Genomic DNA, 15,611 nt, shown 5'->3' with positions numbered 1-15,611 from the left:
AATGGCCGCTGGCTGATTGACAACCTCCATTACTAAGGCGAGGCTTAATGTTAGCCGGTGCAGAGGCCAACACTAACCCCCATTATTACCCGGGTACCCACCGCCACCAGGAGTACTGGGAAGAGCCGGGTACGAACCAGTACCCGATCATCTGTAGTGACGGGCAGGCACCGGGGTGGCCGCAGGCTGGTAGTATTAGGCTGGGGAAGGTCAAAAACAGTGGCCCTTCCCACCCTTGTAATGCTGCCTGCTGCTGCTGTGTTGTATCTGGCTGGTTATGAAAATTGGGGGGGACCCCACATCGTTCTTTCCAATTATTTATTTATTTATTTTTTTTTAAATGACGTGGGGTTCCCCCCATTTTTCATAACCAGCCAGATATAATAAAGCAGCAGCAGCAGCCTAGCATCACCAGGGTAGGAAGGGCCACTGTTTTTGGCCTTTCCCCTCCTGATAATACCAGCCTGCGGCCACCCCAGTGGCCGACCATCACTACAGATGGTCAGGTACTGGATGGTACCCGGCTCTTCCCAGCACCCCTGGTGGCGGTGGGTACCGGGGTAATAAAGGGGGTTAGTGTTAGCCTCTGCATCGGCTAACACTAAGCCCCGCCTTAGCAATGGATGCTCTCAATCAGCCGGCGGCCATTACTAAGGCGGTAGTAATATAGTTTAAAAAAAAACACAGACATAGAAAAAATATTTTATTGAAATAAAAAAAAAACACACACAGCCCTCATTAACCATTTTATTGATAATAAAAAAAAAGCTGTCATCGAAGTAGTCCTGGAATCCGACGTAGTCCAACGACCGAACATGTAAGAAAACACAAAAAATGATTAGTAACACGTGTGTTAGGCTTAGATACAGGGCCCATTTGTGATACTGTCTGTGGGACCCTGTATCTAAGCCTACCACAACGTAGGCTTAGATACAGGGTCCAGCAGACAGTAATCTTATACAGTATAAGGCCTCATTTACACGAGCGTGTGCGTTTTGCGCGCGCAAAAAAACGCTGCGTTTTGCGTGCGCAAAAGGCAATTGACAGCTCCGTGTGTCATCCGTGTATGATGCGCGGCTGCGTGATTTTCGCGCAGCCGCCATCATAGAGATGAGGCTAGTCAACGCCCGTCACTGTCCAAGGTGCTGAAAGAGCTAACTGATCGGCAGTAACTCTTTCAGCACCCTCGACAGTGACTGCCGATCACAATATACACCAACCTGTGAATAAAAAAAGACTTTCAAACTTACCATGAACTGCCTGCTTCCTCCAGTCCGGTCTCCCGGCCGTTGCCTTGGTGACGCGTCCCTCTCTTGTCATCCGGCCCCACCTCCCAGGATGACGCGGCAGGCCATGAGACCGCTGCAGCCTGTGATTGGCTGCAGCCTGTGCTTGGCCTGTGATTGGATGCAGCTGTCACTTGGCCTTAATTGTCATCCCGGGAGGTCGGAGTGGAGGAAGGAGCCGGGACTTATCGGTAAGTCCGAACTTCTGTTTTTTTTTACACGTATATGTATATTGTGATCGAAAGTCACTGTCCATGGTGCTGAAACAGTTTAAGTCTTTGAGCACCGTGGGCAGTGACTGTCTCCTGATGTCGCGTACCCGAATATTTTTTGCCGGGTTCGGTCAAAACGAGTTCGGCCGAACCCGGTGAAGTTCGGTGCGCTCATCTCTAATTTGACACTCCGTTTGGATGTTTGTAACCAGAAAAGCACGTGGTGCTTTTCTGTTTACATTCATCCTTTTGACAGCTCTTGCGTGATTTTCGCGCATGCAACGCAGGACCGTCCGTGTGGCATGCGTTGTTTTCACGCACCCATTGAAGTCAATGGGTGCGTGTTGCGTGAAAAACGCAAGAATATAGAACATGTCGTGAGTTTTACGCAACGCACTCACGCAGCGCAAAATTCACGCATCGTCTAAACAGCCCCATAGACTATTATAGGTGCGTACGACACGCGTGAAAAGCACGCGCGTCGCACGCGCGTATAATACGCTCGTGTAAATGAGGCCTAAGATTACTGTGTGCTGGGGCCCTGTATCTAAACCTACAGTGTGGTAGGCTTATATACAGGGCCCATCAGACAGGATCACACATGGGCCATGTATCTAAGCCTACCATGTGATTGGCTTAGATACAGGGCCCAGCAGACAGGATCACGCATGGGCCATGTATCTAAGCCTACCATGTGATTGGCTTAGATACAGGGCCCAGCAGACAGGATCACGCATGGGCCATGTATCTAAGCCTACCATGTGATTGGCTTAGATACAGGGCCCAGCAGACAGGATCACGCATGGGCCATGTATCTAAGCCTACCATGTGATTGGCTTAGGTACAGGGCCCAGCAGACAGGATCACACAATCTGTGATCCTGTCTCATGGGCCCCCTAAGCCTGCTACATCGTAGGCTTAGGGGTTGTACAGTCCCTAAACATTGATGGCCTATCCTCAGGATAGGCCATCAATAGCTGATGTGTCTCTCGGGACCCGCAAATCAGCTGTTTTGAAGGGGCCGCAGCACTCGTACGAGAGCTGCTTCCGCTTCATTTCACTACTCGCCCACACTGTGAATCGCCGACACGGATTCACAGTGTGACCGGAATGAAGTGACAGGAATGAAGGGGAGCAGCTCTCGTACGAGTGCTGCGGCCCCTTCAAAACAGCTGATTGGCGGGTCCCGGGAGTCGGACCCCGCCAGTCAGGGCTAACCTTACCTTCCTCTTTGGCCGCAACGGGAGTTCTGTCGTCTCGATGCTGTGCGCGTCGCATAGCGCTGTGACGTCATGCGTTGCGCACAGCGCTTGACGTCAGGACCTCCGCTGCCATCCGGAACCAGGAAGGTAAGTACTGTCTGTTACTATAGTAACAGGGGCCCGCGGCCCGAGTTACTATAGTAACTTTTTATTGATGTGGTGCGGGGGGCCTTGGGCCCCCCTGGCTTCGGGGCCCGGTCGCAATTGCGACCGCTGCGACCCCTATAGCTACGCCAGTGGTTCACAGTATGTGTCATGATGCGGGTGTGAACCCACTGGGCCGTACCGCATAGCAGGATGGTAGCTGGCTAAACAGGTATGTTACAGAGTCTATAGTCCAGAAAGGTTACCTGTGGCAATGTAGACAGTAGCAAGGCAGGCTCAGCTTGGACCAGGCGGCAGGTAGACGTCAGGCGTGGAGTAGCAGAGCCGGCATGGAAATGCAGCACAGCACGACAACAGCTCAGCACAGTTGCGACCGCTGCGACCCCTATAGCTACGCCAGTGGTGGCAGGCACTTTGAGGAAAGGGGTGGATCCAGAACTGAATTCTCAGAAGGACAGGGGAATAGGAAGACCCACAACAAATGTTGCTATGTCTGGTAATGCCCTTCACTACTCCTTTAAATATGTAAACCACGCAGTCCACACAAGACAATAAAATATGTGGATCAGGGCCGATTCTAGCTTTTTTGCTGCCCGAGGCGAAATTTAAAACACCCCCCCCCCCCCCGGGCTGTTCTACATCACTAGCAGCCTCACAAAAAAAAAAAGATACCACCCATCATCTCGCTGCAGATCATACAGTACTGATTAGACGCAGAATAAACATTTGCATTAAGTAACTCACTGGCGACGTCTCAGATTCTAGTTGTTCTTTTTATCTTTCCTTCTCCATCCGGCCCAGACCTCTATGATGACTTCTCCCGGCCATGGCTCATTTCGGCAATTTTCTGCTCAGAAATCTTCAGCTTCACACTTTTCAAACAGTTCTGCACCTATAAACGAAGATACAATTCTTATGGTGTCACACACTACATCCCTAAATATAATAGTTCCATACACTGTGTACCTGATTATAATAACACTGTGTCCCTGATTATAATAGCACCATAAACTGTGTCCCATACACACACATGTAGATAGTGCCCCCTGTAGATAGTGCACCCCATAGAGCCCCCTGTAGATAGTGCCCCCCTATAGAGCCCCCTATAGATACAGCCCCCATAGAGCCCCTGTAGATAGCCCCCTGTAGATAGTGCTCCACATATAGCCCAACATATAGCCCCTCCCCCTGAAGATAGTGCTCCACATATAGCCCCCATCCCCTGTAGATAGTGCTCCACATATAGCCCCCACCCCTGTAGATAATGCTCCACATATAGCCCCAACCCCTGTAGATAGTGCTCCACATATAGCTCCCACCCCCTGTAGATAGTGATCCACATAAAGCCCCCACCCCCTGTAGATAGTGCTCCACATATAGCCCCCACCCCTGTATAGTGCTCCACATATAGCCCCCACCCCCTGTAGATAGTGCTCCACATACAGACCCCACATACAGCCAACTGTAGATAGTGCTCCACACATAGCCCCCACCGACTGTAGATAATGCTCCCCATATAGCCCCCACCCCCTGTAGATAGTGCTCCACATATAGCCCCACCCCTTGTAGATAGTGCTCCACATATAGCCCCCACCCCCTGTATAGTGCTCCACATATAGCCCCCACCCCCTGTAGATAGTGCTCCACATATAGCCCCCACATACAGCACCCCTGTAGATAGTGATCCACATATAGCCCCCAGATAGAGCTCCACCCTGTACATAGTGCTCCACATATAGCCCCCACCCCTGTAGATAGTGCTCCACATATAGCCCGCCTGTAGATAGTGCTCCTCATATAGCCCACACATACAGCCCTACCCACTGTAGATAGTGCTCCACATATAGCTCCCTGTAGATAGTGCCCCTCATATAGCCCACACATACAGCCCTACCCCCTGTATATAATGCTGCACATATAGCCCCCTGTAGATAGTGCTGCACATACAGCCCTACACCCCTGTAGATCGTGCTGCACATATAGCCCCCACTTACAGCCCTACCCCTGTAGGTAGTGCTGCACATATAGCCCCCTGTAGATAGTCCTCCTCATATAGCCCCCACATACAGCCCTACCCTGTGTAGCTAATCCTCCTCATATAGCCCCCACATACAGTCCTACCCACTGTAGATGTAGATAGTGCTCCACATATAGCCCCAATGTAGATAGTCCTCCTCATATAGCCCCCACATATAGCCCTACCCCCTGTAGATAGTGCTGCACATATAGCCCCCACATACAGCCCTACCCCTGTAGATAGTGCTGAACATATAGCCCCCACATACAGCCCTACCCCCTGCAGACAGTGCTGCACATATAGCCCCCACATACAGCCCTACCCCCTGTAGATAGTGCTGCACATATAGCCCCCCACATACAGCCTTACCCTCTGTAGATAGTGCTGCACATATAGCCCCTCACACTTTTAGCAAAAAAAAAATAAGACTTTACATGCTCACCTAAACCCGTTCCCGTGCATTCTTCTTGCAATGCAGGTCTGCTGGGGCTGAACGACGCGGCGCTGAGTTGTGGGACAAGTCATTCTGCCCGGCCAATGAGCACCTTTCAACGCTGCATCGTTGAAAGGTGCTGATTGGCAGGCTGCCTTGCCTGGTCATTCAACGATGCAAGCGGCACGATAACGTCATCGAGCCAGTTGCATCGTCAAAAGGCACTGAGTGGCAGGGCAAGTGTCCCGCTATTCACCGCTTATGCATGTAATTGTACCTGTGTTCTTTAGACGCAGGTACAATTATAGTGCAGGAGGAGGTGGCGACAGCTGAGGTGAGATGCTCATCTCGCCTCATGGATGGTGCGGCCCTGATGTGGATACAGAAACACCTAATCCCCTAATCAGGGAGAGGCAGAGCCGATTCTAGCTGTTCTGCTGCCTGAGACGAAAATTTGAATTGGGCGCCCCAGACTAGCAGCCTTCCCCAACTCTTGCAGATGCGCCGTTGCCTTGTACTCCCCTGGCATGCGCGGTGCAGAGATGAAGCCGATCAGAATACACCTCGCTGCACAGTGCGTGCCCAAGTAGTACAAGTCAATGCCGCATCTGAGAAAGTTGGAGGAGGCTGCTAGTGATGTATAACAGCCAGGGAGATGTCAATCAAGCATGGAAAGTTGGGTTTGCAGGCAGGACTTTGTGACTCTTCAGGATGGCGGCACCACCCCATGACCCTTTTATGAGTAATTAGCATATAGTGTGCGCCGTTTTAAAAGTTGATTTTATAGATTTTGCTGAATCTGAAAAAAACCATACAGGAGATTGTTAGGAAATATTGGCAGGTCACGTATTACTGCATGGTGGCGGTTCATGGGGTTAAAACTACCTGACAGGTTCCCATTAAATATACAATGAATTGAAAACAACTCCATCTGCCCTGCAATTTTGTTATTGTAAAAATATCCTATATAATTACAGCTCCAGGGCTAAGCTCATACATATATACAGTACCAGAACCAAGCTCAATACACATATACAGCTCCAGAACCAAGCTCAGTACATAAATACAACACCAGAACCAAGCTCAGTACATCTATACAGCACCAGAACAAAGCTCAGTACATGTATTCAACACCAGACCCAAGCTCAATACATATATACAGCACCAAACCCAAGCTCAGTATATAAATTCAACTCCAGAACCAAGCTCATAACATAAATACAACACCAGTACAAATACAGCTCCATTTAGGGCCACCTCTGCCATATAGGTTTGTACTGCGTAAAACTACAGCTCCCTGCATGGCCCGAACAATGGTAAGAATATGCTGGGAGTTGCTGTTTCACAAAAAAAATCATACCACCCATCATCTCGCTGCAGATCATACAATGACTACAGTACTGATTAGAGGCAGAATAAACCTTTACATTAAGTGACTAACAGGTGATGTCTTCTTAGATTATAGTTGTTCTTTTTCTCTTCTCTTCTCCATCCGGTCCAGACCTATATGATGACTTCTCTTGGCCACAGCCCATTTCTGCAGATTGCCGCTACTCACTTTTCAAACATTTCTACACCTATAAACAGAGATAAAAATTCTCATGGTGTCACACACTACGCCCCTAAATATAATAGTGCCATGCATTGCAACTCTAATTATAATAGCGCTATACACTGTGTCCCTAATTATAATAGCACAATACACTGTGTCCCACAGACACACGCACACACAGTGCTCCCTGTAGATAGTGCCGCCATAGAGCCCCCTGTATATTGTGACCCCTGTAGATATAGCTCCCTGTAGATAGTGCCCTACATAGATATTCCTGTAAATAGTGACCTCCATAGTGCCCTCTTTAGATAGTGCCCTACATAGATCCCCTGTAGATAGTGGCCCCTATAGATCCCCCTCTAGATAGTAGCTCCTGTAGATAGTGCTGCACATATAGCCCCCCTGTAGATAGTGCCCCACATATAGCCCCCTGTAGATAGTGCCCTAAATATACAGATGTAGCCGTCTTTATCTTGACTTTTAACGCATTAAAAACACAGTGGCAAGATATTTTATCTTTACGTTTTCAATGACTTTTCAATGGCTTTTTTTGTGATCTCACACTGCAGCAAGTTATCAGAGTCAAGATAAAGACGGCTACATCCGTAGCCCCCTGTAGATAGTGCCCCACATACAGCCCCCTTAAAATAGTGACCCACATACAGCCCCCCTGTAGATAGTGCCCCACATATAGCCCCCTGTAGATAGTGCCCCACATATAGCCCCCCTGTAGATAGTGACCCACATATAACCCCCCTTTATATAGTGCCCGACATATAGCAACCCCTGTAGATAGTGCCCCACATATAGCCCCCTGTAGATATTGCCCTACATAGAGCCCCACTTATAGCCACCCTGTAGATAGTGCCACATATAGCTCCCCCTGCAGATAGTGTCCCCTGTAGATAGAGCCCCCTGTAGATAATGCCACTCACACTTTAAGAGAAAAAAAAACTTGACATACTCACCTGATCCTGTTCCCCGCCGTCCTGTGGCAATGCAGGCCTGCTCGCTTCTGAGCAGGTCTGCTGGGTCTGAACGACGCAAGTGGAGCGATGACGTCATTGCGCCGCTTGCGTCATTGAAATGTGCTGATTGGCAGGACAAGTCATTCTGCCCTGCTAATCAGTGCCTTTCAACTACGCAAGTGGCGCGATGATGTCATTGAAGGCGCCCAGACATTCAGCGCTTAATAATGTAATTGTATCTGCGTCCTAGACGCAGGTACAATTATAGCGCAGGAGTGGGTGGCGGCGGCTGATTTCAGTGGCACCACCACCCCCTGAGAGAGGCAGCAGGCCGCCTGAGGCAAGATGCTCACCTTGCTTCATCGACAGTGCAGCCCTGGGGAGAGGTATACACTCGCTCTTACAGTCAGGCACAAGTATACACTACTACTATACAAAGATCAATATAACCAATAATACCACCATACAGTGACTATATAGTTGTCCGATATCAGTTCTACACAGCTGGTCTGCAGAGTATCATCACACTTCATAAATTCCCTTCAGTACATGTAAAGAGAACAGAAGAATAAGTAAGTAAAAACAGAAACAATAAAAAAAAGGTAAAGGTGAGGCAATGTTACAAAAATTAGCTTTTACATTTATTACAGTATTAAAAGAGCTTAAAGGGGTATTCCCAAGTTGAAGATCTTACTTCAATAGGTTCCTTATGTAAATTAATAAAGCTTAGCAATTACCCATATTTTTTATTTTTTTCACCGTTTCTGAGATATTCCTCCACTTGGATCTAATGTCCTCTTCTTTGTATATTGTCTGTTTCCAATAGATACGACCTCCACCAGGATCCTGCAGCAGTGGCCACGCTTGCGCAGATGCGCATCTACATTTTTCTTTTTGTTTGACCGGGTTCTCAGGAGCGCGCCTTGGTCTCGCATGCGCAGAAACTCCCGGCCCGGTCACCTCTCTCCTTTACAGTATACGTGAATAGGACAGCTCTCTGGCATGCGCAGTAGCCTGAGAGCTGTCCTATTCAGCTGTTCCCCGCACATCGCTGCCAAGACTACTACAGCAGAGCCATTATCAGGGCTCTCACACTTGTGCTTGCTCTGAAGCTCTGTTATGTCTATATGTAAATATAGAGATATCAGAATGGACTTTGGAGCAAACGACAAGTGTTTTTATTACTGTGGACATGTTTAGGAGACCAGAACACTGAACTGGAGAAAGAGGGGAGAGGACATTGTACTTTTACACAGCAAATAGTGAATGATAACGAGGGAGGAACGAGTAAACCTGTTAGAAGTTATTTTGGCACTATGTTGTAATCCCAATGCTGCATGTAGGTTAATACATAGCTGCATCGGGAGCATGCATGCTAATGCATGGGGTGCTGTGATATTTTCACAGCGCCATCTGCTGGTTATGTGAATGGAAAGGGATTTGTACTGCTCACTCAAGCAGAAATTATAGGGAACGAGGTGCTGGACCATGCAGACTTTATTATGGGGGTAAGATCAAACAATGGAGGGCTGTAATATATTTATTTTTGATAAAAAGATTTAGGGTATAAAAAAATAAAGAGGGAAGATGAGAATAACCTTTTAAATAAAAAATATGTATGTAAATGTTCAATCTAGGTTTTTGGAACTGGAAATATTGAAAGATAGATTGTCGGAAAAGGGCCACTTTTTATTGGAAATTTCATTAAACCCCCCCCCCCAAAAAAACAAAAAAAAAACAAAGGCAACATCTGCATGGGGTTTGTATAATCTCCACATTATACACTCCTCAACATTGAAATTGCAACACCAGGAAGTAAAAGATTTTGAATTGTGGAAATCACAGGATTGATAAACATGTTAATGATATGCAAATGATAAAGAAATGGAAACAAAATATTTCAAACATCTTTAATTATTCAGTATTGAGTCTGAGCGCCACGTGCAGAAATACACGCACTTACACGCCTTGTCATGCTATGAATGAGATTATAAATGGTTGTCTGAGGAAAGTTATGCCACGCTGAATGAACTTGGGCACGCAAATCATCAAGATTGGCTGCTGACAGCTCCCTTTGCAATTGCTGACCAAAGACGTCTCAGATATGCTCGATGGGAGACAAGTCCATGCGGGCTGTTCACAGTAGCGTGAGCAACATGCGGCCTGGCATTGTCATGTTGAAATACGGCTTCTGGGATACTTTGGAGAAATTGCCGTACCACTAGTTCCACGACCAAATCAATTTAACGCAGAGCTATTAGTGTACGTGAAATTGAAGACTAGAGAGGTCCGGCTACCGTACATTATGCCACTCCACACCATAATCCCGGGAGTAGGACCGGTATGACGTTCCCTTGTGAAGGCCTCTTCATGGCGTTGCCCATGAGGTCTCCAGACCAATTTCCAGCTATCATTGCGTCCGAGAATAAAAGCAGGACTCATAGCTGAAGAGTATAGATCTCCATTCCAGCCTCAATAGCCGTCTTGCTGCGCACCATGATCTCCTTTGAGAGTGGTGGAGTGTGGTCAATGGAACACCTATAGCTGGACGTTTGGCTCGTAGCCCAATGTTATGCAACGTTGTGCCTTCTGATGGTTTGTGTTGACACTGGTTGCCGCCCTAGGTTTGGGATGTGACATCCAATTTCACTTACAGTACAGATTGGATCACTGCGCGACATTCTTCCAATCAGACGTTCTGTCCGTGCAGATGTTCGACTCCGCGCACCTCTTGCTATCATTCCCCTTCGTTGTTCTTCTCCTAACCTCCGGGACACGCATTGTTGAACAGTGCTGACATCTCGGCATAGGCGCGTAGCGATCCGCCGGTGTTATAAACCAAGGTCTCTCAGTTCAAGGATTCTGTCCCTCTCAGTTTGCGACAAGTGGCGATAACCGGCACGTCGACGAACAGGAGGCATTGCACAATCATCACACACCACTTTATCCGATTTGCCTTTTATGCCCCTCGGACATGCCACAGATTGGAGCTAAGTGCTTGAAAATTTGATCATTTGCAGATCTTAGGCTTCGTTCACATCTGCGCTAGGGCTCCGTTCCAACGTTCCGTCTGAGGTTTTCCGTCGGAATGGAGCCCTGACAGACACAAACGGAAACCATAGGTACACGCACACACACTAGGGTCAATTTCATAATAAGCCAACAATCTTTTTTTTTGGAGTGCGGGAGGAAACTGGAAAAACCTCAAACATGCACTCCTCAACACTGGAATTGCAACACCAAGAAGGGCAAGCTGTAAGGTTATACAAATCTAGGAAGTAGCAGGTGTCGCTTAGGCTTCATTCACATCTGTGCCAGGGTACCGTTCCGATGTTCCGTTGGAGCTTTCCGTCGGAACGGGACCCTGACTGACACAAACGGAAACCAAAGGAAACCAAAGGTTTAATCGCAATGGTGACGGATCCGGTGCCAATGGTTTCCATTTGTCTCCATTGTGCAAGGGTTCCGTCATTATGAAGGAATCAATACCGTAGTCGACTACGCTATGGATTCCGTCAAAATGACGGAACCCTTACACAACAAAGACAAACGCAAACCATTGGCACCGGATTTAAATCAATGGTCATAGAAACGGAAACCTTTGGTTTCCGTTTGTGTCAGTCAGGGTCCCGTTCTGACGGAAAGCTCCAACGGAACATCGGAACGGTACCCTGGCACAGATGTGAATGAAGCCTAAGCGACGCCTGCTACTTCCTAGATTTGTATAACCTTACAGCTTGCCCTTCTTGGTGTTGCAATTTCAGTGTTGAGGAGTGCATGTTTGAGGTTTTTCCAGTTTCCTCCCGCACTCCAAAAAAAAAGATTGTTGGCTTATTATGAAATTGACCCTAGTGTGTATGTGTGTGTGTCTTAGATAGGGAGATTAGATTGTAAACCCCATTGGGGACAGGGACTAATGTGATTGGTGATCTCTGTACATCAGGAAATAAAAATATATATTAAGAGGTATTAAGTTTAGTTTTGCTTGCTTGCTCTTTTCCAGCGTCGGCTCCTGAAAACAGGTCGTCAGAGCCAGAGGAGGTGTCTCCTGAAGGTGAGCATAGAGACGAATATTTAGCGGCCAGAATGGTATTGGATTCTGTCAGTGTAAAGGGGGTTTTACACAGGACGATTATAGGGCAGACGAGCGTTAATATAACCCTTAGGCTATGTTCACATGCTTAAAGAGGCTCTGTCACCAGATTTTGCAACCCCTATCTCCTATTGCAGCAGATCGGCGCTGCAATGGAGATAAGAGTAACGTTTTTTTTTATTTTTTAAACGAGCATTTTTGGCCAAGTTATGACCGTTTTTATATTTATGTAAATTAGGCTTTCTAAAGTACAACTGGGCATGTTTTACGTAAAAGTCCAACTGGGCGTGTATTGTGTTCATTACATCGGGGCGTTTTTACTACTTTTACTAGCTGGGCGTTCTGACGAGAAGTATCATCCACTTCTCTTCGTTACCACCCAGCTTCTGGCAGTGCACAGACACACAGCGTGTTCTCGAGAGATCACGCTGTGACGTCACTCACTTCCTGCCCCAGGTCCTGCATCGTGTCGGACCAGCGAGGACACATCGGCACCAGAGGCTACATTTGATTCTGCAGCAGCATCGGCGTTTGCAGGTAAGTCGATGTAGCTACTTACCTGCAAACGCTGATGCTGCTGCAGAATCAACTGTAGCCTCTGGTGCCGATGTGGCCGACACGATGCAGGACCTGGGGCAGGAAGTGAGTGACGTCACAGCGTGATCTCTCGAGAACACGCTGTGTGTCTGCACTGCCAGAAGCTGGGCGTTGTGAAGAGAAGTGGCTGATACTTCTATACACAACGCCCAGCTAGTAAAAGAAGTAAAAACGCCCCGATGTAACGAACACAATACACGCCCAGTTGTACTTTACTTTAACCCCTTAATGACCGGGCCATTTTGCACGTTAATGACCTTTGGATTATTTTTTGTTTTTTCACGGTCGCATTCCAAGAGTCGTGACTTTTTTTTTATTCCGTCGACATAGCCGTATAAGGGCTTGTTTTTTGCGGGACGAGTTGTATTTTGTAATTGTACCATTTTTAGATGCTTATAATATATCGATTAACTTTTATTAACTTTATTTTAGGAGAGAATTGAAAATAAACAGCTATTCCAGCATTGATTTTCACGTTATAAATTTACGCCGTTTACTATGCAGCGTAAATAACATGTTAACTTTATTCTATGGGTCGGCACGATTACGGGGATACCAAATATGTAAAGGTTTTATATGTTTTTCGTACGTTTGCACAATAAAAACCCTTTTAGAAAAAAATTACTTGTTTTTGCATCGCCGCATTCCAAGAGCCGTAACGTTTTTATTTTTCCGTCGATGTGGCCGTACGTGGGCTTGATTTTTGCGGGCCAATGTGTAGTTTTCATTAGTACTATTTTGGGGTACATAGGACTTCTAGATTAACTTTTATTTTATTTTTTATGGGGGGAATGGGGGAAAAGAGAGAATTTTGCCGTTGTTTTTTGCGTTTTCTTTGGACGCCGTTCATCCAGCGGTTTAATTAATGTGTTCATTTTATTGGTCAAGTTGTTACGATCGCGGGGATACCATATATGTGTATTGTGATTTGTTTTGACAGTTTTACTAAATAAAACCACTTTTTGGGCCAAAAAAGTAGTTTTATTTGACTTTGACTGTAATTTTGTATTTTTTTTTTCACAAACTTTATTTAACTGATTGTCATTTTTTTTTTTAAGTCCCATCAGGACACTTCACTATGCGATCTGTTGATCGCATATATAATGCTTTGGTATACTTAGTATACCAAAGCATTATTGCCTGTCAGTGTAAAACTGACAGGCAACCTATTAGGTCATGCCTCCGGCATCGCCTAACAGGCAGATGCTGAAGGCAGACCTGGGGGTCTTTGTTAGACCCCCGGCTGTCATGGAAACCCGACGGCGACCCGCGTTTTGTTTGCGCGGGCGCCGATCGGGTGACAGAGGGAGCTCCCTCCCTCTGTCAAACACATTAGATGCCGCTGTCACTATGGACAGCGGCATTTAATGGGTTAAACTGCCGGAATCGGCGCGCGCTTCGATTCCGGCAGTTGCAGCAGGAGCCGGGCTGTGTATAACAGCCGGGCTCCTGCCGCTGATCGCATGGGTACGCTGTCAGTACCCGCGCGATCACAGGACGGATATATCCGTCCTCCTGCGCGAACTAGCAGCTGCTGAGGACGGATATATCCGTCCTTCGGCGTTAATGAGTTAAACACGCCCAGTTGTACTTTAGAAAGCCTCATTTACATAAATATAATAATGGTTCTAACTTGGCCAAAAATTCTCGTTTTAAAAAAAAAAACAACGTTACTCTTATCTCCATTGCAGCGCCGATCTGCTGCAATAGGAGATAGGGGTTGCAAAATCTGGTGACAGAGCCTCTTTAACTAAAAATGTCTGAAAATATGGACCTGTTTTCAAGGGAAAACAGCTCCTGATTTTCATGTGTTTTTTAATCATACTCGCGTTTTTTGCGGCATTTTTGACGGACGTTTTTGGAGCTGTTTTTCTATAGCGTCTATGAAAAACGGCTCCAAAAACGTCTCAAGAAGTGACATGCACTTCTTTTTCGCGGGCGTCTTTTTACGTGCCGTTTCTGGAAATTGAGGCTTAAAAAATGCCTCATCAGAACAGAACTCCGTATTTCCCATTGAAATCAATGGGCAGATGTTTGGAGGCGTTCTGCTTCCGATTTTTCAGCCATATTATGGGACTTTTACGGCCTAAAAAACTGTGTGCACATACCCTTAAATACACTTCTCTTCCAGCTTGGCTTTAATTGGTTTTATGGCCTGAAAAACAGCTGAAAACAATGCGTGTGAACATACCCTGAAGTAACGTAGTAGACCGCGTAGAATACGTTTTTTTTTAACATGGGAACCCGTGGGTGACTAATGCAGCTGTGAATAGAAAGAATTTTTGGGATGCACTCCTCTATACTCGGCGTGGTGGTAGTAGGATTGGGATGAATTCCCTGAAATATGTGGTCTTGGAACCCCAGCACACACAGGAAGACAAATTGAATTTTGCAAGAAACATTTATTTATTGTTTCATAGATCGCTGTATGTCATATATTACTTCATATATGATGAGCATTGTTTCATGAATACATCAACGAGGAATAAAATGTATTTAGGAAGTTGCACCAATGTCCGACTGCTGTGTTGCACTGTTGCTGTCCCCTGATGCATGTTACTTCATAACTTTGAGCAGGGCCCCAGTGGTAACTACAATGCAATATAATGGAGTCATCCCTTTCTCCAAGGTACATACTGCTGGCACCTTGCTCATAAGGTCCTGGCGCTGGCAAGTGTCAGGACGTTGTGTGCGTTAGTGCAGCATCAGGACCTTGTATGTAGCGTCAGGACCCTGTCAGAAAGGTTCTAGCTGTAGTTACCTTGGAGAAAGGAACGTCCCCACTGCATTGCTGGGCCTGTTCCTTAATCCAAAGTAACTACCGCAGTTGCGCTGCTCAAAGTTTCTAAGAAATATGCAGTGATGGGCGGCAAAGGCGTCGGATGAACCCCTATTTTTTGTATCTTTGTGGCCAGGCTGGTTGCGGCCCTGATCACCGCTAAGGCCAGTAATTGGCTTCAGCTGTCAAGTGGATGTACATGCCATACATCCACATGACAGCTCAGTTATCGCTGCATAAAAATAAACAAAGACCGGCGGGAACCAGCGGAACATCGGCACAGGAGCAGCAGGGGATTTAGCAGATG

General features: G+C 46.8%; 1 protein-coding gene across 5 annotated transcripts in view; it reads left to right on the top strand.

Moving 5' to 3' along the window:
* The window catches only part of CD164L2 (CD164 molecule like 2), an 85,305-nt gene that overhangs the window by 61,993 nt on the left and 7,701 nt on the right, over positions 1–15,611 (top strand). For 4 of the 5 annotated variants that reach the window (XM_075850566.1, XM_075850565.1, XM_075850563.1 and 1 more), the window contains exon 4: positions 11,839–11,889. The exons of the other annotated variant lie outside the window; for it this stretch is intronic. In XM_075850566.1, the coding sequence (XP_075706681.1) occupies positions 11,839–11,889 (51 nt within the window). The remainder of the gene's footprint in view (positions 1–11,838; positions 11,890–15,611) is intronic. 5 annotated transcript variants of the gene reach the window in all.

The sequence above is a fragment of the Rhinoderma darwinii genome, chromosome 2, assembly GCF_050947455.1.
Source record: "Rhinoderma darwinii isolate aRhiDar2 chromosome 2, aRhiDar2.hap1, whole genome shotgun sequence".
NCBI lineage: Eukaryota > Metazoa > Chordata > Amphibia > Anura > Rhinodermatidae > Rhinoderma > Rhinoderma darwinii.
The sequence above is the reverse complement of the archived record's forward strand: the minus strand, read 5'-3'. Positions and strand labels throughout refer to the sequence as shown.